General features: G+C 36.2%; 1 protein-coding gene across 1 annotated transcript in view; it reads right to left on the minus strand.

The window, feature by feature from the left end:
- Positions 1-1,179: 1,179 nt before the first annotated feature.
- The window catches only part of LOC125832995 (vacuolar sorting protein 18-like), a 55,732-nt gene continuing 30,313 nt past the window's right edge, over positions 1,180-26,598 (minus strand). The window contains exons 13-23 of the mRNA XM_049512164.1: positions 26,446-26,588; positions 25,968-26,046; positions 22,146-22,208; positions 21,748-21,878; positions 19,445-19,550; positions 16,714-16,902; positions 10,654-10,881; positions 6,885-7,040; positions 6,469-6,630; positions 1,905-2,021; positions 1,180-1,733 (exon numbers count right to left, since the gene is read on the minus strand). Coding sequence (XP_049368121.1) covers positions 1,560-1,733; positions 1,905-2,021; positions 6,469-6,630; positions 6,885-7,040; positions 10,654-10,881; positions 16,714-16,902; positions 19,445-19,550; positions 21,748-21,878; positions 22,146-22,208; positions 25,968-26,046; positions 26,446-26,588 — 1,548 coding nt within the window. The 3' untranslated portion in view covers positions 1,180-1,559. The remainder of the gene's footprint in view (positions 1,734-1,904; positions 2,022-6,468; positions 6,631-6,884; positions 7,041-10,653; positions 10,882-16,713; positions 16,903-19,444; positions 19,551-21,747; positions 21,879-22,145; positions 22,209-25,967; positions 26,047-26,445; positions 26,589-26,598) is intronic.

Genomic DNA, 26,598 nt, shown 5'->3' on the forward strand with positions numbered 1-26,598 from the left:
ATAGTTGATTGGATGAGATGAGATGAGACATGATGGTGTTCTACCTTACACAACAAATGGTTCTTGTATTAGAGTAGGAGGTCAAACTCCCAATCATCTAATAACTCCAAAACTTTAGTCTAAAGAAGGTTAGCCAACTGAGGCAGTAGCTCCTAGAAATGGGAGTATGCCTTTGCCAGACATTGTTCCACCCCTAGTTTCTAGGGCTACTATGCCTATGGAGGAGTAGAAGGAAGATGTTTGATTGAATCAAGAGGATAGATCCTCCCAGTTTAGGTGGTCATGGGAGAGGATGCATATTAGTTCTCATGAAAGGTTGCATGATTAGGAACTTGAGTCCCATGGAGTTAATTACACTGCTTTTCAGATGATTAGCTCAATCAAGCAATGGTGGAAACCATATATCTAAACTATAGACGAATCGGGGCTATTCCTTTGTCTTGGGAGCAATTTACTCTAGCATTCTTCGAGAAGTCAGTTCCCCGTAGCCTGCTGAAAGAAAGGAGAAATCAGTTCAAAATGGAGCAACTGCAGCAGTTCGACAGGTGAACTCATTTGAAGCAAATATAAGAGGACCAAAATGCATAGTTCCAGCCTTTGCTCATCATATTTTAGACTGTTTTGAGAGGAGAAATAGAAAGAGAGACAGATAGAAGGAAAATACTTGCTCTGGAAAAGCAGCAGCAGTAAAAGGTGTACGTACAGTATAAAGGAATATGATTTCTTAAAAATATTTTCCAGGAAAAATAGATTTTTACTGATTTTGTTGCATTTGGTAAGCAAGTAAAAAATATTTTGTTCTAAAAGTAATCGAAACAAATAATATGAGGTGAGAGTAGGCAAGGGGGTGGAGTGAAGATGAGGTGTTGGAGGATGGAGAGGCCACAATCCATATAAAATGTCATTTGTGGAACTTGTTTTTCCTACTTCCATAAGGAAAATCAATTTCCGGAACGTATTTTCGTTTTTTTTTTTTCCCAAAAAAGATTAGTCAACTGATGATGGGAAAAAATAGAAAATATTTTCTTCCCAACGAAAACACCCAAAATGGACATTTCGACATCCTGTGAATTTCAGATCAAAACATTAGCAGAAAGATACCAAGAAATTAGAAGACAAATAACATCCTTTTCCTGTTTGCATCAACTTAACACCAACATTGAAAACTTGACACAAGTGTTTTAAATCTGTAAGAAAGTGATCATATTTTTCTCAAGACAAGTTTATATTTCATCCATAATACAACAATTGGAAGAACATAGGTTATCAGAAGATGATAAAATGGACATAGGATGCAAAAGAAAAAAAATAAGCAGCTTTTTCCAAGATGATGCTTGACATGCACAATGATTCGTGAAATATCGTCGGGCTTGCCCCTACAATCAACATGTCTCTGTTGCTTGCATTAGCTTCATTTTGCAATAATTACTACCAAACCTGATAAATTAGCACAGCAAACAAGCAATTCTTTTGACACCTCAAACATGTTTTTTTACCTTTTCTGGGGAAACATCAAACTAAGAACTGCAGGGAGAAACCTGCACTAATAGATGATAAAATCACACAGCCAAAGAAAGGCTTCTCTGACTAGGATGATTATGCGGCTTTATCTCCCATGATTCGGATTCTTCTGCTTCTTCTGGTAAGATGAAAGGCAAGGAAATCTCTCGGATCATAAGGTCGCCACAAAATGGGCAATCACTAGCTACAGCATCATCCAGCTGCGACCGGATCTGAAGAATCCAGTTTGGCAAACTATCAAATACGGAATGCCAGAAAACTAGGGCAACATTTTCTAGATGAATCCACATGGAGTGAGCTCATACGAATCGACTGGAAGAAACCTTATTTTATAATTACTTGGCCACTTAAAGGAAGTGATATTTTACAAGCATAAGACAAACCTTATGCATGGGTGTCACGCTAGCAAGCGGTTCTTCAGACAAGCCACCATTTGACACATTCTTAGGTTCAGCCCCAAGTAAAGTAAGTTGCTTCTGCAGATCCAGAATGTATTCAGCCTGCAATATCATTTAAGGAAAATGTTAAAGAGACTGTCAACCAAAGTAACCACCAGAAGCAAAGACATTTCTTCCAAAGACGCAACAGATGGTATCGGAGGACACAGATGTGGACCTATCAGGAATATGTATAATTGCAAGTATCGACTACAAGATTAGGCATATGCATAGTAGTCCTGTTAGTAAAAGAAGAATTAAATTCGCCAGCGCCGAAAAGCAGAACTGCAATAGATCTCCTTTTCGTTAACAATTATTAGAAACAAGGATATAAAAATTTTAAAAAAAGTAACAGATAATATTTGAGCACTTATATTTGGAACCATCATGGACAACTTATCAATGCTAAGATTTTTGCATATATGATATTTCCCATTAATTAAAGAAAAGAAATTTGCTCATTGCTGGAAATGAGAACAGTAACAAATCTGTAGAACCTATGTTGTTTGGACTCTTCAAAAAATTTCAAAAGGTGAATGTCGGATCTAATTTGCTTAGTTCTGTGTGTCTTTCTGGTGACAATGATACTCTCTCTCCTGTGGCTAAAATAGCATATGTCGGCCTTGTTCAATTTATGGTTGTTGTTCGCCATTAGATTTTTAATCAGTTGCACATTAAGAATGTTTTTCTCCACACTGATCTCGAGGAAGAAGTCTATATGGAGCAACCATCTGGTTTAGTTTCTGGAGGGGAGACTAGTAGCCTTGTATGTCGATTGTTCAAGTCACTTTATGGTCTGAAACAGTCTTCTCAAGCTTGGTTTGGGAAGTACAACTCAATAATTAAGGAATTTGGCATGACTAGTAGTGGAGCTGGTCACTTCGTGTTTTATTGACATTATGCATCAAATTCAGTATTTCGTGAGAAGACTAAGCACGTCAATATTGACTGTCAATTTAGTGAAGTCGAGTGATCAACTTGTAGATATCTTCACCAAGCCACTCACCTAATAGAAATTTAAAATTCAAATCATCCTAAAACTTGCAACTTATTTTGCTAAAATGAAAATTATTGTGGAACTGAAAACAATTTTCAACAATCCTCCTTTCCTTCAATTGGTGCAATATTAAAAAAATTGTTCCTCAATTTCTGCTTCTGTTGTTTGTGCACCAGGATTTTTTTTATTTTCTTTTGAATTTTCACATTTTTTTTATATTGATCTTTTTCTTGTTTTGGTTTTGTGCTTAAAGAGCACGCTCAATAATCTTGTCTTGTTTGAAAATGCTTCATCTGGAAAATGATAGCATTTGCAGGGAGTTCTTGCAAGGATTTCTCTTCCATCACAATATCTCATAAAACATAGGTCTCAAAATGAGATTTCATTTTCACTGATCAAATTTGATAGTTTTCGTCGATGAAAAATTTGTGGGCATTGAAAGAGGGACTGTTACTTGCCATGTCGAAAAGGTAGGTTAAAAATAGATTGCACGTAAAAAATAAGCATGGGTTGAAATGGATTGAAAATATCCATGCACTAAAAATAAGTATGGTTCGAAATTTAATTGAAAATAGCCCTAACGAGTTACAAATGAGTTGAAGTCATTTCTTTCAAAGAACTCAAAAATCCCATAAGATCAATGAGGCTCTTGATACCACTGTTGTTTTTTTTAAAAGATAGTGCAGCAAATAGTTAGAAGTATTGATTGAAAATGTCTCACAATATTTTTCTTATGCAAAGGAGGGCTTTAAATAGTCAACTTACAACAAAATAATTGCATAATTCAAAATTCAAAAAAACCCTAAAATATCTCAACATCTAACCAAAACCTAATAGAAATTTAAAACTCAAATCAACCTAAAACTTTTTTTTTTTGATAAAGGTAATGTTGTATTCATCAGCATTAAGGATATGCTGGAGACCTCCAAAAAATGGTTTCCACCAAGAGAAGAAAACAAAAAGGCTAATAGATTACAAAGTGCCTATAAAATCCAAACTTGCAACTTATTTTTCCAAAAAGAAAATTATTGCAGTAACTGAAAGCAATTTTCAACAAGAATTAATTTAGTTTGGGTCTATTGGGCCAAAAACATTAAACATAACCTTAGAAAACAATTTGTTGAAGGAGTCAGAATGTGGGCCAAATCAAAGGCTTTCAGTAATGATATAGAAGTAAGGAACAGGCCAAGAGACCCAATTGTTGCTCACATTTTAGCTGGGGATTAGAACGTTTCTTGTTTTCTTCATGGAAAGGAACACAGAAATATGAGGTATTGGGGGCGCTGGTGGTGGCAGTAAATGAACTTTTCTTTAACTCACTGGTGGCGTGAATTGAGAGCTAGGAGAGTTGGAAGTTCTTGCATTCAAAAGTAGTGCTCAGGGATAATATTACCCTATTAAATTGACTAGGAAGAATATCATTATTAAATTGATCTTGGAAAGTGACAAGAACGGAAGATGGAAACTAATTTCATGGCATGATTGAAAGTAACGATGAGTTGATGACTATGATTCGGTATAGAATAATTATTATGAAATCATCAGATTAATCATTTTAGACAGTTAGAAACACAAGTTAATGTATTGGTTCTACTTGAGTGCCACTATTTTGGCTTCTTGTTTGATTATGGTACCAGATTTACTTCAATTTGTATGCTTGTTAGGAGTATTATTTTGGGACAAGAGTATTAATATATTGGACATGATATTCACTAATACATTTGAATGGTGATATTGGGATATATTTTCACCTTTCAAACATGGTATTTGAGGTTTAAAATGTAGAAATTTAACATTACCTTGAAAATGAGGGAAAATGAGATTTGACCCATCAATTGGCAACAAAAAATTGAAACTTGAGCATATATTGAACTCATATATTATGGGTCATTGCATTTTCTGATTTGCTTCGGGATTCAATTAGTTTGACTGAGGAATCAATCCACCTCACTGACCACTAGGCCAAAAAAATTTAAATTGCAACAGCAATGCCAAGATGATGATTTCCGTTCCAACATGAAAATGTCTGATAAACACAGTGAGTATATACTGTGACATAAAGATTTGGGACTTGAGATCAACTCTTGCAATTCACTCTATTTAAATCAATTAAGCTACTTATCAATTGTTCCATGAATGTTTAGCTTCTTAAAAATACCACTTTATGCTACTTCCCTTTTTCTAGTGACAAAGTTACCAAAAGGCAATGCCAACCCAATTCTACCGCACACTGGAAAACCCAAATAAAAGGGAGAAATTTTCACTTTGAAACTCTAACTTGCATCACCTAAATATAACACCAACCTTTTCCTGCACCATCCCGAAAGAACAAAAAATGAAGAGAACTTCCACCATGGAACTATAATCCCACTGTCCACTGCAGTCCACAGAAAATTACCCTTAATTCTCTCATCTCCTTCCTAACAACTGCAATTTATAAATGAAAGCCAAGGGATTGAATCGGTGTTTACTCACCCAGGTTCGGAGAACATTTTCCAAAACTACGCCAATTAAGAAACTCATAGTAAATGCCTAAGTTGCTCGGACTCTTCACTTTTGGTGCCGCACCCGTGTCGACACGACATGGATGTGGGTGTGGGATCCGTGTTTGATTTGGCCAACGGATTTTGGGTACTTTGACCAAAATCAATGGGGAAAGTCTTGGACAATTTTAATGATTCCTATAATCAATACAAAGCTAAGGTGAAATTGAAGAAAATTGAATACCTTTTATATAGAAATTTCTATGTCACTCCTCTTCCTTTAATCTCCTTCCATGATTCTCCTCAAGTTCTTCACATAATATCTCATAATTTAGGTTTAATAACTCTAACTTTAGATATTTTAATTATTTTTAGGAGAATCCCCTCACCCGTATCCATACATGGACCCATATCCCCGAATAAGATCATGAAGGATCCGACCTCTAGATCCACACCCGAATCGGAAACCCACACCCAAGTCCAAGCAACTTAGGTCAATGCCTAAAAGCCCCCAGTCGTATCCATGAAAACTTGATAAACCAAGGTCTCTTCAAAATTCCTAGACAGATGAATATTGAGAAGACCAGCATAACACCGGAAAGAAAAAGGCACTATCATCAGAAACACTATTACTTTCTCCAAAAACCTGGCAACCTGAAAATTAACTATCTGGATGTGTTGGTTTAGTGGTAAAGAGTAAAGACTTTGGCCATAACCAGGAGGTTGTAAAACCAAATACCAACTTCATCCCCACAAGTCGAATCTAACAATTCCTAAAGAGTGAAAAAGAATATTCAAGCAAAGAACCTAATTCTTCTGGTTGTCAGAATTGCACTAAGCAAAAGTGACAAGATCATTTTCATGGTTTGTCAATATCAATAATGCAAAATTGAAAAAACAGATGTGCCAATAAATAAACATGTGCTCGTACATATATGATATATGAAGAAACGAGAATACAAAGCAGTACAACCAGTATTCAAATGATAAGCAGAAGCTGGGAAGGAAAGGACACTCTTCTGTTACTTACTTGAGCTTGATTAGTACACCTTGTAACATGAGCAATCAGGCATTGTGCATGAAATGCATGCCCACATGGAAAGACATAGAAAGGAGCCATTGGTCCAACAGCCATATAACCTGTAGTCATTCGATAGTCACCACCCACATTTAATATTTTCCGCCGGCAAACCTAAAAGAAAATATAGGAGTGAAGCTTAGTAAAAGAAAAAAGAAAAGAAGAAAGAAAACCACAGCAATGCATGTACAGCAGTCTGGAAACAAAATATATTGCAGATATGATGAACAATACAATATTGCAGGATACACATAGTATCCTCAAGTCTGCGACAGAATCAGATCATATGCAAAAGCAATACATATACAAGCATATGATGGAGGTAATGCTAAAGAAATGCAAAAGAACAAACATCAGGAAAACATTACCCCACATTCCTCATCCCGATCAATTACAGTATATCGCTGAGCAAGAGCGCTGATGTCATTTCTTATGTTATCTGCACCACGGGTTGCATCATTCATCTCCTGCTTTAGTTTTTCAATTTGCTCATTGTAATCTTCTAAGGATGAACAAATTGCTTCCTACAAAAATTGTTGAAAAAGATTAATATAGAAGCAGCTGAACATAGAAATGACTATTGCAGAATGAAAAGATAACATAAGTGTAAGAAAGAAGAGAGTTTGTGAGATAACTCAGCTTGATTATTCCCTCAAGTCATTGGGGTTTGAATAGCTAAGAGTATATTGTTATATAGTTATTTTATATAATACTATTCTTAGTGTCCCATATTGGTTAATATGTAAGTTGTTTTTTTTTTGAGAAAGTTAACTGGATATGTAAGTTGTTTTTGTTAATTAAATAGCATGATTTTAGGATAACTTATTTTTCCTTCTTCTAGCATAACTATAGGCATAGATATTTCTTTTTATTGCAATACATTATGTTTCCTTAATCAATTAAGATTCATTTGTATAAATACCCTTTCTCATGGGATGTAAAGACATACGGAAATACAAAGAAGCATTTTTTATTTCTCATATTCTACATGGTATCAGAGTCGTGGAAGCTCGCATGGTGTCTTATGTGATAAGAATGTGTCACTGAAACTTAAAGCTAAGCTCTATAGAGTCATGGTTAGACCGACTTTGTTGTATGGAGTTTAATGTTGGTTAATCAAGAACTCTCACCTTCCAAAGATGAAGGTAGTAGAAGTGAGGAAGCTTAGGTGGATGTGTGGGCATGCTAGGAGAGACAAGATTAGGAACAAAGATATACGAGGCAAGATAGGAATGGCTTAGTGGTGCACAAGATGTGGGAAGCAAGACTGAGATGGTTCAAGCATGTACAGAAGAGGAGCACAGATGCCCCAGTGAGGAGGTGAGAGAGATTGGCAGTGATAGGTCTAAGAAGAGGTGGAGGTAGACCAAGAAAAAATTGGGGAAAGGTGATTAGAAAGGATATGGCAGATTTTCAACCCACCGAGGACTTGAACCTAGATAAGGGACCATGGAGGTTGAGGAATAGGGTAGACAATTAGTGAGCAGTCGAGCAACTTATCTTTACCCCGTGGTAGAGCACAGTTCTAGGTTGGAGAACCTACTTGCTCTCCTACCGGTATTATTATTGTTATGATGCCATTATCTATTTCTTCAATTTTATTATTAATGTTGTTGATTATTACTTTGGTTATTTTTACTGATTGTGTTGTCAGTATTTCCTTTCCATGGTACTTTTATCATGGACTTTTTCCTGAGCCGAGGGTCAATCTGAACCAGTCTCTCTACCCCACAAACTACAAAGGTAGGGGTAAGGTTTGCATACACCGTACAACCACCCTCCCGAACTCCACTTGTGGGATCTCATAGGGTGTGTTGTTGTTGTTGTATCAGAGACATTGTTGTCGTTTGATGAGAGTTTTTATCCCTTGCAGCATCAGGGTTGCTTTTTCATGTTGTTGGCAACTAAAACTCGGTTTAAGTAAGTTTTTTTAAAATCCAACACCACCACAAGTTGCCGGTGACAATTGTGACCTGGTTTTCTGGTGAGACAGATCTGTCCAATGATTTCTTCCAGTTGTTTCTTTTCCGAGTGACTAATTTGAAGATAATTTCCATATAGAGTTCTATGATTTCTATTTTCTAATTTGGAGTCCTATTAAAAAAACTCGAGTTATTTAAGAAGGATAAGGTGATAAAGTTCATTTAATTCATGCCCGGTACCAATGATCCGTGAGGTACAGTGTTCCAGTATCAAAACAGTCATCAAACAATGAAACAGAGCAGCTAAGTGCTTTGGCTAAGCGACTAATGGATATGAGATTAAAAGGACTACCAGGAACATGATGGACTAGATTGACCTATTCCAGTTGCCATGGTTTGAGACTCATTGGCCATTTGTGACTTTTGGAAGAGAATGAGAGTAAGAAATAGTAGCGACAATAGATGTATCACCAGAAATATAGTTAGACACTCCTGAAACAATAACCCAACTACTGGGAGAAGAATGTTGAGAGAAACAAGTAATGCTGTGACTTGTCTAAACGACAAAAAACTCTCTCAGAGGATGTCTATTTACATGTTTTGTACGGAAGGAACTCATATAATCCGATATTCAAAGTGTTAAATCCGTATATTCAAAGTATTAAATCCAACGGATTTGGAGCCAAAAGCATCTGATCCCAGTGACACTATAATCGAGTAAAGAGAGATCAGCCAAACAAAACCAAATTTGAAAACTGGTAGGTCGATCTTCAAGTTGCTGAAAAATATGCACAAAGTAGGCTGGACAATTGCTGGAGAGTTACTAGTTAACAAGGGTTGGCAGGAAAATCGCCAAATAAATCAAACATGGCCGGGAAACAAGTCTGAGGTGGGGAAGGTTAGGGCTCCATTGATCGAAATCTGCAAAAGAATAGCAAGCACGACTCAAAAAGGCTGGACAACTCCCACGGAAAGAGATCTGCTCCAAAAGATGGCTGAAAATGGTCTCACACGCCTGGCACGTGTGTCAGATGAGCCGGAGCAGTAGGATCAGCCGGCGCGTGATGGCAAGTCTGCGAAGTGGTTTTCTAGAGTTTTCTTGTAGGAGCTTCCTCAACTTCGTGGTGGTATCAGTTTTAGCAGAACACCTACTGGAGAAAAAAGTGATGCAATCAGCCTGAAATAAATCAGTGGAAAGAAGGCACGGTGACTGTCTTGGATCCACTGATTACTGCACAGCAAGGATATCTTACCAAGACCCTTTTCATGTGAGAAAGAAGAAAGCTTGAAAGATAACACAGCTTCATTATTCCCTCAAAACCATTTGGGTTAAAATAGATAAGGTGTACATATTCAAAGAAGGGAAAAAGAATCAAAACACATAATTACAGGTGTATATTGAGCTATACTATATTTACAAGATCCTCGAATATTCTAGAATATCTATGAGATTCTAACAACAAGGACTAAAAGCTTAGTTTAGATAAGCAATAAAAGTAGCATTATATCAAGATTTAAGGTGACCCAATGTACACTGTTGGTTGACATACTAATGCTAAAATCACTCGATTGATCTTAGTACCAAAACAAAATAAATCATCAATCTGTAACTTACTGTGACAGGCAACGAGACCAGAAAAGCCTGAAGCTCAAATAACTCTTCACTAGGAGTAGGAAATCAGACACCTTGATGTTCTTTGTTATTATCATGAATCTGAAATTGTTTGTCCAAACAGAAGTATTTGTTTGATGAAACGTACTATACTCTGAAGAAAATGGAAGAAAAATGTATTTTCCAGAATCCTTCTGAACCAATCATAAATTTAGTAACAAAGTCGTGATCAAGTTTGTCAAAGAGAGGTCAAAGAATGGTAGGCAAGGTACTATCAAAATCTCAAACTCCTTCTGCTTTTTATACAGTATGTGTTGTCAAGTGGCACATGCAGGACCATTGAACTTCTCATTGAGACCTACCAGTTGCTCTTAAATTCCACATCTCTTTCTTTCTAATTATTTTCTTTGATTTTACCCTTATAAACTTCTACTCATTGATCAGAAACAGCTTTTTGTGTTATTTGACCTCTGACAAAAGAAAGATATATTCAAGGTAAGGTTTTATTTGGTAAGCTATATTACAGCTTTCTAGCGAATAAATTTAAAGGTTTAAAACCAATAAATATTTGAAGCATTTAAGTATTACGCCAGTGGAACCTACCTTGAAGTCATCAATTAAAGCAAAGTCTGGGAAGAAGGGCAAAATGTCCTCAATCTTTAACAGACCATCAGTTTCCTTGAGAAAAGCAATTGCCTTCCGTATATTCTCCCTTTTGGTTCCTTTTTCCTGCTCAATGACATGCTTAGCAATCATAAGCCAAAGCTTCTTTCTCAAGTCCTCATCATCTTCTACCTTGTCTGCTTCAGCCATAGCAAGCTCTGGATCAACCTATTGAAACAAAGGGAAGTAGTGAATGGTGTATTCTCTTTAAGAAACTTATGGAAATATATATTTGAATGTGAAAAGTGCAAAAACCCGACAGGATCTATAGGTGAAGCACAAAATTACAAGAACATGCCAAAAATCATTAAAATATCCAAAACAGTTCTTTACAAAATTGATTCCATAGGCTTAACAAATAATCATGTCCATCAAAAAAGAATAGGAAGCAAATAACTTCAGTTGCAAATTAACTCCACCATATAACGTTAGTTTATGATTAATTTTTAGCAACAGAAATTAGGAGAAGAAGCGGACGGAGACTCTGAGGGTTAGGGGATAGGTTTGGTCGAGAATTTCATTACCTAAGTACGCCACTATAGCCACTAAAAGGGTCATATCTTGTTGAAGAGGAAGTGAAAGGAGCGAGACCGCAAAGTTAAATTGAGGATATAATATCAGTTTCAAGAATCAAAGTTAGCACATACTCCAGTCACAAAATTAATAAGGTGTAATCATAGTACCAATATTAAAACAAAAATTAAAAGAAAGAGAAAACAAGAGTGCAAGACAGAGAAGCCTTAAAACAGACTATCACCAAGTCTACTAGTGTTCCATCAATTCAGAAACGCAAGCAGCAAAATGTGCTGCATAAGCAAGCCACATAAAACGTTGAACCATGCACAGACATGTCCTTATAGGGTGAACAAAGTTTAATCGACTTAGTCCTAGTTCTATTAAGCTAGAAGTCACGAAAGAGAGCAGATATGGTGGTAAACAAAATGACCTGTCTACATATGAGAAGAGAGGTAAACACAACTTAATTTGGTTATAGGCGCACATAAACATTGAATCTAGGTGCTATGCAGCTGAACGATTCGCCTCACTTAGGTGAGGCTTCATTGCATGCATTAACAGCACACACCTTAGCTCAATCAACTCCATCAAAAATAAATTCCAGAGCACTATCAAGTAGAGGAGGGCAATAAACAAAAAAAATCCCAGGCAAAAGAATGACTTAATTATTAAAAAAGACGTTATGATAGATATGCACGTGATTAAAAATAGAATATAGGAGTAAGGAAGTCATAACCAAATTTGGATTAGACAATTAAAATTACATTTTTAGTGACACTCTCTACTTTTTAGTTTGTCCCAAAAAGAATGACACCTTTCAATATTTAGTAGCAATTTAACTTTAAATACTCATTTGATCCTTGATGACATGATCTATAACCAAACAAATATCTAAAGCTTATTTTAGACCACAAGATTCAAAAGCCTTCCTTTATTTCTTAAATTCCGTGTCCAATCAAACATCATCACATAAATTGGGATGGAGCTATCCCTCTTGCTAGCAACCAAGTGAAAAAACACATCTCGAGGTACTTTAGGTACCCAAATCGAGCTATATGAAAAGGCAACCTTCCCTTATTCAAAAGCTTTTCATAATAAGACTTTAACATAAAGCACACCATTACCCCCCCCCCCCTCCCTCAATATATCGTTTGTCTTATGAAGTGCTTTGTTTATAGAGCAAATGACCATGCCTTGAAACTGTCACCTTCCAAAACCACATACCCGAAAAATCTTCTCTATTCTATCAGTCTCCGGACTATGGTTGGAGTTAGACTGCCATCTCATCCTGGTATGAAGTTCAATAAATATTTGGGAAGGTAATCCTCAAAGTGATATTTCATGTACCACATGAGCTCCCAAAAAATGATCTCCTCATATCTGTCTTGAATGACACATTAACCATAAACTCTTCCCAACGCCTCACAATGTTCCTCCTCAATACGCACCCTCAGGGCATGGTGACATTTTTAGTTCTCCAACCTCCTTCCTATATCCCTTAATTTTCTACTATCAAGCTCTTCCTAAAAGCATTTACCTTCAATCCCTAATCTCCATAATTATTTTCCTAATAATGCTTACTGAACACCCTTAAATCTTTAATTGCAATCCCTTATGAGACGTGATGGTCTCCTACCACGCTAAATGAAACTTCCATGCCTCGTCTGTCGAATTCATAGGAAGTTATTGCAATTTTTTAATTCATTCATCTATATAATTATTTTTTTGATAATGATCTCTATAATTACTGTAAGCATTTATAGCTATTTTTTCCTGCATAACACATACATTTTTTTTAGTTTTTTCCTTCTCCTGCAGTTTATTCCACTTAAGTGTGTACGGTGCTTAAAACCTAGAACATGTTGGTTAATCGTGCAATATTCACCTTTGACAACATTGACTTTAAACTCTTGAAAGCATGTTCTTACATTCAACAATAAATACAACTTCCGGAGGATTATTCTAAATTTTTGTAATCAAATAAGGCAAGATAAGCCTAGTTATATTAAGAGTCAAGGCCAAAATTAGAAGGAAAAAAAGAAGATTGGTCCACCTCAAGCCTTGGGATCAAAAAGACGATAGAATCGAAAATAGCAGAAACGAATTTTTAGATGTGATCCAAGCAATCAAAGTGTGGACATTTTATGACTATATGATTAGTTGGGCTGAGATTAGCTAAAGTCAGTTGCTATTTTTAATTCCATAGTTACTTTTTTTTTATAACCATGGTGTCCGGGTTAGCTTGTGTGAACCTTGACTGATTCCACGGGACACCTGTCACCTCCCACCAGCATCATATACCAAGTAACTCTATCCGCCAATGCTAGAACAGATGGAAGAATTCACCTAATGTTTTCTCTACTGGGATTTGAACTTTTGAATATGAGACCTAGGTGCTTAATGCACTTCATTAACCACTAGGTCACACCCTTGGGTGCTTAATTCCTTACTTTTAGTCCATTTTGTTTGTCTTTCAATTAAATCCCAAACGTCTATACGGCGATTAGGTTACACAAGTTGCTTTTATTATGGAGTTTGTTAGGGAATTACCTGTGTAGGACAGCTGTCCAGATGAGTATAAATAGAATTGCAGTGTATATGAGCTGAGATGAAATATTCCTTTTTATCCTTATAATTCCTTATTTATCAAATAGTAGCAGCTGCTACACACCACAAATGACCTTGATTTTTAGAGGAAAAACTTAATTATAAATAAATTAGGAAAGACCTAATACAGATAAGTTTTGTTAGATTTTACACTTTCCTTTTTCTCTTTATTTAGTGCAAGTAACAAGAACAGCTTGTGCTTGACAACTGGCTCTTAGTCTTGTTTTCCTACACGTGACAAGGAACAATCAATTTATCAAATAGTAGAAGCTTCTACACACCACCAATGACCTTGTTTTTTTAGAGAAAAGACTTGAATATAAATAAATTAGGAAGACGTAATTCAGATAAGTTTTTTTGTTGGATTTTACACCTTTTTTCTCTTTATTTAGTGTAAGTAACAAGAACAGCTTGTGCTTGACAACTGGCTCTCGGTCTTGATTTCCTACACGTGACAAGCCACAATCAATAGACCAACCTCATGCCTTGCACTTCAGATTTCAGCTTATTCCAAAGGACAATAAGATGTCATTTGTTTTCATTAAGATTAAGATGTTTGAATGTTAAGATGTGCATTGAAATTTAGAGGTCTGAATCTTAATACACATCTGAATATTAAGATGTTGCATTAATATATGAATACTAAATAGTTAAGACTCTTTGTTTTCTCAATATCTAAATGTATAACATTTGTCTTTGTTTCAAAAATAATACATATAAAATTCAAAAAAAATACTAAATTGATCTAATATTATATGAATAAAATATTGTAAAATTTTTATATGACAACTAGTGGTGGTGATGACTAATGATGGTTATTGTGTGTGTCGATTTGGATGGAGTGACTAATGATGGTGGTTGTGGGAAGTAAATTATGGTATAGTGGTTGACAATAGTTATTGACTGTGGTTGTTAGTGGTGGCGGCTGATAATTAGTAGTGAAATGATACTGATAACAAATAGTGGTGGTGAATAATGATGTCGATTAGCAATATATAATGGTGATAATTATCAGTAGTGATTAGTGGAATTAATAATGGTTGGTGGTAATAATTGCAAATGATGGTTAAGACCATCTCCAACCCACCTCTATTTTACTCTCCATTCTCTATATTTGGAGAGTAAAATAGAGAATGGGCACTCCAGCCCCTCTTTATTTTAGACTCTATTCTTTATTTTTAGAGAGTTGAATAGAAGTTCTCCAAATTTGGAGAACTACTATTCACACTCTCTTTCCACTTTTTCAATATTTTATTATTATTTCTATTATTTTCTAATTAACATATTATTTTACATATAATGTCATTAATTAAGTATCTAATATTCATAATTCTTTTCAAATGTAATATAATATTTTTTTAAAATATATAATTTAATATATACTACTTTCATCCCGAATTAATAATATTTCAATTATTTTCCAATTTTCATCAGTAATATAATTTAATTTTATTATTAATTTTTGAACGTGCATTCGGAGTTCTGCAATCACGTTTTGCAAATATTGCAGGACCATAACGTTTTTTGGAGAAAGAAAGTGCTACATGATATAATGACTACATGTATTATACTGCACAACATGATAATTGAGGTTGAACGTGATCTTAATGCACCAATTTAAGATGTCGTAGAGGCTCCAACTCTAACGCCATAAATAGTGGTAGATGAAAATCTCCGGTTTGAACAATATTTAGCTAGATACAAAAAAAATTAAGGAAAAAATTGATTCTTTTGAACTCCGTAATGCATTAGTAGAGCATTAATGGGAAAACATAATAATTTTGAAAGTTGAGTGTTTATGTAATTGTATTTCACTTTTATTTGAATTTGAAATAAAAAATGGAATCTTTCAAAATTTGAAATATTTTTCAAAAAAGATGGCGTTGGCCTAGGGGTAGGGGTGGGGGTGGCGTAAAAAATGAAAACTTTTTAAATTTGAAAAATCTACAAAAAACAATTTTTACTTAAATTTTTTTTTGACGGAATGGCCTGGGTGCGGGGTGGCAAGGTAGGAGGGGAGTAGGGGTAGGGGGTGGTGGCGTAAATATGAAAAAAATTTAAATTTGAAATATTTTCCAAAAACAATTTTTTTTTTTAAAATGGCGGGGATGGCTTGGGTGGGGGATGGGGGGGTAGGGGCTGGCACAAAAAATGAAATTTTTTTTTTAATTTGAAATATATCCCAAAAATATTTTTTTTAAAAAAAAATTAACGTGGGGGAGAGGCGTGGCCTTTTGGATGGGGGTTGGGGGGGTGGTGTAAAAATAAAAGAAAAATAATTAAATTTGAAATATTTTTCAAAAGCAATTTATTTTCGGGAAGGGGGTAGGGGTTGGGTGAGGTAAAAAAAATTTAATATTTGAAACATTTTTCAAAAATAATTTTTAATTTGTTTTTTGTTTGAGTTTGGGGGGGGGGGGCGGGGAGGGGTTGGTTTGGGGCTAGGGATAAAAATATATTTGAAATTTAAAATTTTTAAATTTTTTTTTTGGGGCTAGGGATAAAAATATATTTGAAATTTAAAAATTTTAATTTTTTTTGAATGGGGAGGGTTTTGGAAAGTGTTTTCCTTAATTTTTTGAAGGGAAGTCATTTTCCTTAAATTTGAGGAAAATGAGTTGATTTGGAAAATATTTTCCAAACATGGGAAAATTGGATCTTGAAAACAAACAGACTTAATGACTGACATGATTAAGATTAAGACACTCATTAAGTGCAAACAAATGAAGCCTAGATGATGCATGAGAATTGTTAACATGACAAATCAGCCAACTTAATAGTTAATGTAGTCATGAATTGCTAAATATAAGCAGTAAGATTAAAAGAACCAACAGGCTTCCAGGAACACACAGAGGGCAATCAGTATTAAAACAGAACCTGTAATGCTAGGGCAACTGCTTCTTCATGCATAGACATCATGCTGTATATATGAACACAAGCTCGCATTCTCTTTTCCTTGAGGCAAAGGCGTAGCGCATATTTGGGATCATAAAAGAATTCAGGTCCACCTGGTTGCCCTTTACCAAACTTGCATTCTAGGAAACGCAGAAGAGCACTCTCATCTTCCTACTTTGAAAAAAAGGGAAAGAGAGAGACATTAGGTGCAACTAAGCATATTTATAATTGACAAGCATGAAAATAACAACTAGCAAATTGTTGAGTGTACAAAGACATTCCAAGATCTCCCTGCAGCTATGATTAATGACTTTATCATCACATTTACATGAAAACATACCCAATAAAATCCAACTAAGTGAAGTCTGGGGAGGGTAGAGTATATGCAGACCTTACCACTACCTCGTGGAGGTAGAGAGGTTGTTTCCAAAACACCCTCGGCTCAAGTGCATCAAACTTAAGTAAAGGGAGAAGAAAACAATGAAGGAAGCATAATCGTTAATCGTTAATAAGAAAAAGCAGTGTAAAGTCTACAAGAAAGAGAAAATAACAATAGCAAAATAGTGTGATAGTCAAAACACAATAAACAACATATGACATAAACTACAAGGGTACGACTAGTACTACGACAGACACTAACAAGCCTAAACCTTCACAAGGCAACCCAACACTCCACCCCTACTAACCTGCTACCCTAATATTCGACCTCCATTCCTTCTTATCTAGAGTCATGTCCTTGGTAATCTGAAGCTACGTCATGTCCTATCAAATCACTCCTACTCAATACTTTTTTGGCCTACCTCTACCCCTCCGCATATCCCCTACAGCCAACCTCTCGCACCGCCTCACTGGGGCGCAGCACATCTCCTTTGCACATGCCCAAACCATCTCAATCTCGTTTCCCTCATCTTGTTTGCCACAAAGGCCACTCACCTTTTCTCGGATAACCTCATTCCTAATCTTGTCACTCCTAGTGTGCCCACACATCCAGCGCAACATCCTCATCTCCGCAACATGCATTTTTTGAACATGAGAGTTCTTGACTAGCTAGACACCCCATACAACAAGGACAGTCTAACCACCACTCTATAGAACTTACCGTTAAGTTTAGGTAGTACCTTCTTATCACACAAGACTCCAAAGGCAGGCCTCCATTTCATCTAATGTCTTGACATCATCGTCGAAGTCCCCGCTACTTTGGATTACGAACCCAAGATACTTAAAACTCTCTCTTGGGAATAGTCTGTGTCCACTTCATCCAACACATCACTAAATTTGCATCCAAATATTCTCCAAAGAAAAATAGACCTTGCGCCCCTTTTGTAGAATTGTAGAAATTGAGGCAGTCCTGATTCTAACTAGCAATTGCCCAATGTCAATTCTCCCTTGGACAACTTCTTTAGTGTAATTAATTTGCTTCAGGGACTAAGATAATCCAAATATCCAACACTCCTCTGACAAAGAAACAATAACTTATAAAATAATTACACATAGTAGTGTGTTTTTTTATGACGGTGGTGTCCGAGACACCTTGCGTGCACCTGAACAACTACATCAGGTACCTTGCTACCTCCAACAAGCACAGCTGCCCAGGTACCAGGTACCAGATAACTCTGCCCACCAAGGCTTGGGCAGATAAGAAGAAATCACCAAGTACTTTTGCCTCAGCTAGGATTTGAACTTGAGACCTCATGGTTCTCATCCTACTTTATTGACCACTAGGTGAAAGCCTTGGGTGCATAGAAAAAAAAGGGCACATCAAGAATGTTAGCACCCTTTTAGTCTACCAATGGTTTACACATGGAAGATAAGAGGAAATTAGAAAGTAGATTACTTCAGCTTATAAGTTATTTATTTTTTATTTCTATGTAGCAGTGTTTGCAGTAGATTATTATAGGTTTTTAGTTATTTATTTTCCTATTTCTATGTACCAGTAGTTGCAGTAAGGAGGTTATTCCTCCACTTTCTCATTTCAGTGGTAGTAGGAAGTTACTTCCTTGTTTTTAGATGGGTGGTTAATCCACTAGTGTTGTATTTAGTGTTATTTGCATTCAGTGAAATGATAAGTAGAAAATTAGTCAAGTTTTTGAGTACTTCAAACTCAAGAGATTGCAGGTTCTCTATTAACGAACCAGCACCATAGGTAGAAAAAAGAAAACTTCAGATTTTGTCTTGCAGCATCCCATAACTAGATCCATAACAGGGGACCATAACAACGAAGTACTGATTTCTACCAATTCTTGCAAGTATAATTTGTACAATGTGACGAACAGAAAAATAGGCAGTATCACATTATAAAGTAGAGCATATACACAAAGCAATCCTGATTTCTCCCCGTTCGTGCAAGTAACATTTGTATATCTTGTTACGGTGAAATGTAAGCTACCTTCTATGAATTTGACTAAACTATAAAACAGTAACAAAATGAAATCACAATTTATCAAAATGAATAGCTTTCAATAGGGAAATCAACATAATGCTTAAATATTGCCGTGGCTTCTGCACATTTGCAACAGAAAATGTGCAAGAATCAGATGTGCGAGATTATTTTCTGTAAATGGGTAAAATGAGATGCAGACGGAGTACTCGAAGATATCATGGATGGGTAACTATTCACAGATTTAAAAAATCTCAATAAAAATAGAAAGATGGAGAAATCCTGCATAGCAAATATGAGACCAGATGAGCATTCCAAAAGCTAAATAACTTGAACCTTTTTGGCATATAAGGAAAGTAACAGATTGTGAACTCCAGGATCCTCATTCTGTAGACGATGAACACAATACTCCAGGTACTTGATTACTTCATGAGTTTCATTCCTGCAGGTGGCATATGGTAGAAATGGTATTAACCAAAAAATACAAGGACTATCCAGATAAAGGATATCCTGAATGCAGAAAACAATGAAACAGGAGAGCCTTCAACGTGGAAGAAACTCATGCGGCATATCAGGACATAATACTATTCCAGTATATTGCTAGAGAACACAAAAGTCTTCAATTTCTGTAGAATCCTAAATGAGTCGAGGGATTTCAGACCTATCAGTTTGATAGGTGGAGTGTATAAAATAATCTCTAAATTGATCACTGAGATAATGAAAATTGTTATGGGGAAGCTTGTTGAGGAAGATCAGATGGCTTTCTGGAAGGGTAGGCAGATAATGGATGCAGCCTTCTGGCCAATGAGTTGGTAGACTCTAGGTGAGACAGAAGACCCCTAGAATCCTGTGCAAGCTGGACATTAAGAAGGCCTATGACCATGTCAAATGGTCCTATTTATTATAAATCCTAGAAGATATTGGGTTTGGCACCAAATGGATTAGTTGGATAAGATTTGTACCTCTAATGTAAAATTCTCCCTCATTATTAATGGAAACATTGAAAGATTTTTTCAATCACAAAGGGGGCTTAGATGGGGTGACCCCATGTCACCATTCCTATTTATCCTAGCCATGGAAGGTTTAAATCACAAGCTCAGAAAGTACTTGGGTAGCACCGAAACCATATTTACAACAGAGCTCTAGTGTCTTTCCTCTCTAGCTATAAAGAATCTAGAACATCTATGATAGACACAGCATCACTAGAGTAAATCTGATTACACCCAAAACATAGCAGTAAGATGAAGTTCAACTTGATCTTCTACACATCATTCTCTAAGCTCACAAAACATCTGGAATTCCATATGGCTTTGGGAAGAAGGTTTATTGCAGATAAATATGGTATGCTAAGTCAGTGGGCCACTAAGGAGGTCATGGTCACCTTTAGATGCAGTGTTTGGAAGACCATCAGGAGGTTGTGGACTCAGGTTTACATCAACATTTCCTTCCAAGTGGATAGTGGAGTGGAAGTTGATTTCTGGAGTGAGCATTGGGTTGGGAATGAAAACTTGAGAAGTCTTTTCCCCAAACTTTACATTCTGAGCTCACAAAGAAATGCCTCATCTCACGGGTGTGGAGCTCCCATGGTTGGAATTTGATCTTTAGAAGAGCACTAAGTGATTGGGAAGTGATAGAGATTGCCAGGCTTCTTCAAGTGTTGAATAGTTTCTCAGGTATTGCCACTAATGCAGACAAGCTCACTACACAGCAAAGGGGTCTTCACAGTGAAGTCATGCTACTGGGAAAGGAACAATAACCAAGTCAACACAGAAGTATGGCCCTGGAAGCTAATTTGGAAGGTTAAAAGCCCATTAAAAATATCTTGGTTTACGTGGTTGGTGGTAAGAAAAGCATGTCTAACACATGAAGTGTTACACGGAAGATGTTTCCAGATTTGCTCAAGGTGTTTTATGTGCAATCAAGAAGCAGAGGTAAACAACCATCTATTTCTTCATTGCAAAGCAGCTACAAATCTGTGGAACATGTTCCTATGTATCCTAGGAGTCGGTTGGGTAATGCGTAAGTCCACTATGGAAATACTCAATAGCTAGAAAGGTATTGGAAGAAGAGGAACCAATGAAGACTGGTGGAGGTCCATCACAGCTTTTGTCTGGTGGACATGTGGAAGGAGAAAAATACCAGATGTTTTGAAGGGAAAGGGACCAACAGCCAGAAGATTAAAATCCAATGCCTTAGCTTACTTTATTATTGGTGTAAACAGGAAATGGTGGGGGACATAGTAGATATAGTTGACTTCATAGGTAACTAGTAAAGTTTTTTGTGTAGTTCTCATTGACGAAAGTGCACACACTGTTTGTGGGTTGTAAAATGATCCTCATCATCCTTTTGTTGATGAGTTTTTTGTGAATACAAAGTTACCTTTACTCAAAAAGTCTCCTAAAAGAAAAGATAACCAAAGGTGAAGCATCAGTAAACTAAGACACGCTTGGATGCACATTGCTACATTAAGGACTAAAATAGATCACACATTAAAAAGAATCCCGTTCAACTACCCCCTACTATCCACAAACTAAGATACAACTAAATGAAATAGAATTGGCACATAAAACTGAAAGGTCATGAAGAACGTGTCAATAAGAAAATCACAGAACTCAATGCAAGGTAGAGATTGACATTACTTTGCATGTGGTTCACTTGAATAACGCATCATTGCAGGAATGAGCTTTCTCGGGTTCAAACTCTTAGTGGTCATCCATGACTCAACAGTTTCATATGCATCAAGCATGATGAGATCTGGTGCAAACTTGTACTGCAATAGAACAAAAGAATCCAAGTAGAGCATGGTGTGATTACAGTAGATTCAAAGCACAATCCCTACTTAGGGGGTGTTTGGATTGGCTTTTTTTAAGTGGCTTATTTAAAAGCTAAAAGTCATAAGTTGGGTACCCAACTTTTGGCATTTGGCTTTTTTTGTACTTTCAAGCCTAAGATATAGTGCATAAAGCACATTTTGTGTTTGCCAAACATTTCAAAATTTAGCCAATCCAAACACCAACTAAATAGTTTTTACCCATACCTGAAGTTCTGTTGCAACATTAGGCTTCTGAAGAACTTGTAACGCCTTCTTTGCTTCTCCTTGCTGTGTATTTGCATGGAAAAAGAAAGACAAATTACTGTTCATACCAACAATCAATTAATGCACCGAGTTACTATGAGTACAAAATGCAGAACATATGAAAATAGATCTAAAGATAATATTTCTTCCCTTGGTCTTATTCATAAGTATCCAAAAAACAGAAGCATGCAAGTTAACAGAAGTTCATGTTATATGCCAAGTACAATCTCAAAGAAAGAAATGTAAAAGTCTATATGGGGGTGCAGTGGGGTTGGACAGATATCTCCAAAGATAGGGAAGGGTAGTGGAATCAGTAAACAAAATATGTGTTATATGCATCAAGCCACTCTCCAGAGGAATCCATTGAAGATGAGTGTAGTCTGTAGACTGGGATGTCCAAGCAAAATGCAAACATCATTCCATTTCAACTGCATATTTTAAGAGCATAAAGGGACCCAAGAGAACACCATGGCAGATTGCACCTCTAACAGCACAACAAGGTTCACTTTCCGGAAGTAAAGACGCACTAGAAGAACAATAGCTCTGAAGCTCCAGCTCAAAAACTGCAACTCACATATCTTAATGTTCTACCTATCAGTATGCCATCATATCATAAAAAAAAAAATGTATAATTTCCATGACTATTCTAAATCTGCACCAACTCTTATGCCTTTTAACCACTAACATCCATGACCTTATTTAGCATCCACTCAAGCATTCCATACAACGACGACAACATACACAGTGTGACTCCACAAGCGGGGTCCGGGATGGGTGGGATGTACGCAACCTTACAAGAAAATTTTTTCACAAAACAGGTTTGAAGAAGCTGAGATGAAAATAGCAAAGAGAAGAAAAATATTAACAGAGAAAATAGTAAGAATGCAGAACTTCCCATTAAAAGTAAAGCAATTACTCTTGCCTACCCATTTATCTTCTACCCATCAAACTAATTACCCTACCTACCCTTTGTAGCTTTAGTAGGTAATTACCTCTTTTTCTCCGTTTCTTTTTTATTTCTTCACTTCTTTTCTTTTTTTTCCTCTTATTTCTCTTTTCCTTTTCTATTTTCCTGCTTATTCTTTATTTTTTACTTTTTTCTCCTTTTCTATTCATTTTATTTTTCAAATCATATTATTCTTTATTTTCTTTTTTCATCATAATCTGATTTCATACTCATATTGAGCTTTCCTTATTTTCATCTTTTTCCTTTTTCTTTCCTTTTTGTCATTTTCTTAATTTTATTTTTCTTTTCTAATTTCATTTAACTCTTTTTTTCTTTTCCTTTTTCTTTTTTTGCTCCATAATATAATTTCCTTCACTTTTTTCGCTCCCTATCTTTATTGTTCATTAATTTCTATACAATAAAGAAAGATAATTAATATAGTAAATATTCATTCGTTTCTTTTTTTTTAATATAACTGTCTTACTTTTTCTCAAAATCAGTAACCACAATAACTTATATATTATACTTGTTTTCATTTTTATTCTCCTTTTTCTAATTTCTTTTATTTATTTATTTCAGATCATTTTTTCCTAATTTCCTGTATTTTATTAATCTAATTCTACACACCTTTTGGCTCCTTTATTTTTGTTCCCTGTCTTGTTTCTCTAAAACAATAAAAGAGAACGCCCATGTGAGGTGCAGGACTCTATGATACCCACATGGTATATATACTTCCCTTTTTAGATTTGTATTAGCAAGGGAAGCCTCGAATGGTGGTGGGAGTACACCCACAAGCTTAGGAGATGGTGGAAGATATTAAACAAGACCATAGTAAGGAGATTCGTAAATTGTTGGGTTTCCTTATGTTCCTTATTTATGCCGCTCCTGATCGATATTTGGTCAAAGCATTGCTAAAATTTTGGGATCCAGAAAGAGTGGTCTTTAAATTCAAAGATTTTTAGTTAACACCCACCCATAGAGGAATTGGTGGGTTCACCAATTTGCATTACCATGGGAGGAGCATGATTGTACCTTATAGACAATCCAGGAAGAAGTTCTTGCATTTTCTTGGATTGAAAAACAATCTCAAATTGGCATGCTTGGACTATGAATGGATCTCTCTAGACTTCCTATATGAACGCTTTGGTCGTAAGGATGGTTACAAGATATTCGATAGGGAGTTTTCTTGCTCGGCAAGTCTGAGTACGAGTTTGGGCTAGAGATTCTAAAGGTTGATTTGTGCACTCTAGCAATGAGTGTCAATTTTGTTGCCAACCCCAGTAAGAATGTCTATCATGTTGGAGCGCTTGTAGAAGTGTTCTAGGGCCCACAATTGAAGCAAATAGTTGCATCTCTCGAAAGATCTCCTACCTTTAGTACATTTGGATAGAGCCCTCAACATTTCTGCTACTATCATTGGCACAAGAGTTACCTCAATGCTACCCACCTTTCGAGCCACCGCTCGAACCACGGAACCAAGGCATGTATCTATTTTTCCATTTTCTTCTAATATACCAAAGTACCCAGCAATGCAATGGCAAAAGTGCTCAAATGCTTCTTCTCTCACTTTTCGTTCGAGCAAGAAAACTCTCCATCAAATATCTTGTAACCGTCCTTACAACCAAAGCATTCATACAGAAAGTCCAGCGAGATCCATTCATAGTCCAAGCATGCCAATTTGAGATTGTCTTTCAATCAAAGAAAATGCAAGAACTTCCTCGATTGCATGTGAGATACAATGATGATCCTCCCATGATAATGCAAATTAGTAAACCCACCAATTTCATCTATGGTGGGTGCTAACTCAAAATCTTTAAATTTGAAGACCACTCTTTCTAGATCCCAAAATTTTAGCACTGTTTTGACCAAATATCGATCAGAAGCGACATAAATAAGGAACGTCAAAAAATCCAGCAATTTACGAATCTCCCTACCATGGTCTCATTTAATATCTTCCCAGCATCTCCTAAGCTTGTGGGGTACCCCCACCACCATTAGAGGTTGGAGATTGGAAACGAAGTTAAAGGTATCAAAGCTTTGGAACTTTACTTTCCTTTTTAGATTTGTATTAGAAAGGGAAGCCAAAGTGCTTTCCAAGAAGGCCAAAGATGGATGAACTGGGAGTCTGAAGGCTGATGCTAGAGAGATGGTCAGAAGGTGTAGGTTATAGAGAAAAGGGCAAACAAAGATATTATTGCGGTGAATATTTCCAACATACGGTGCACTTGTGGTGTGTGGACTTGTTTAGAAGGGTGGGGGTAATATGTGAAGGGTTTGTGGATATCCTGTGAAGCATGAAAGATATGTCCTGAGTAAACTTTTGCAAAGAAAGGGAGACTATCCACACTGGTGGAGGCTAGGGAACATGGTTACAGGTTATGACTTGCTCAAAAATATGAGTCAAAAGTGTTAAATGCTAATGGGGAGGTGTAGGGAAAGAAGGAACGTAGGAGGAGAAGGGAAGGGATGGGATGGGGTAAGAAAAGTCCAAGCTAAGAAAATTTGAAGGACTACCTGGCTGGAAAACCCCATTAATAAGATTGTCGGTTTTTGCAATCTAATGACATTCAAAAGGAATATATGAGAGAATTTTATTATACACCAGATCTAGGAAGAAACTCTAGCTTGAAAGACAACAATCCACCTTTGAATGTGGAGGAAGCAGTTTTCTCCAAACAAAAGGAAAAACAAGACAAGTATCCAAAATCATAAAGATGCCTCTGGTAACCCCTAACAAAAATAAAGAACAGCATGAAAGTGGAAATAAAACATTGACAAAGAAAAAAGACAAGCCAATGAAATACCAGCATGTCAAAAGATACATAAAAAGAACAAACCTGAATATAGTGGTGAAGCACAATTTCGTATTGCTCCTTTAGACTAGCAAAGAACACTAGCTCATCAACTCTACCGTAGCTGCAACAGAACAAATAACAACATAAAGGACAATAAAGCCAGAGACAAACTATTAGAACATATTAGGGAAGGAATAAATCATAAATATATGAAGCGAAGATGAATGAACTTTTACAAAGGAAGAGTTCATTTTTTCCCTAGATGACCATAAATTTCTTTTTTTTTCATGAGATTTCAGCTTGAAAAACATTGCAGGTTACAGCACCTAAATGTCAAACATGTTCTACCAGGTGAGTCTCTGACATGTGCATCTGTACAGTCAGCAATTAGAATGACATGAAAAATCTGTTTCTTGAGGGAAGCAGAGATAGAAAAGATAAGTAATTGGGCTGACAAAAAATTTTTTTTACAAGAATTGGATTTAAAACCAAGCGAGAGATCAGTTGCCAGATAAGCTACCTTTCTAGTAGTTTCATGGTGGTTGCCTCATCCAATACATCCTTGCAGTCACTTAGGAAAGCACAAAACTCTTTAATGAGTGATTGGTACTCGGTATTATTACTGTCCAATGCACCGTCATCTTCCAGAAGCAGCCGGTTGATCTGCAAGCAA

Source organism: Solanum verrucosum, unplaced genomic scaffold, assembly GCF_900185275.1.
Source record: "Solanum verrucosum unplaced genomic scaffold, falcon-dt-bn FXZP01000288.1, whole genome shotgun sequence".
NCBI lineage: Eukaryota > Viridiplantae > Streptophyta > Magnoliopsida > Solanales > Solanaceae > Solanum > Solanum verrucosum.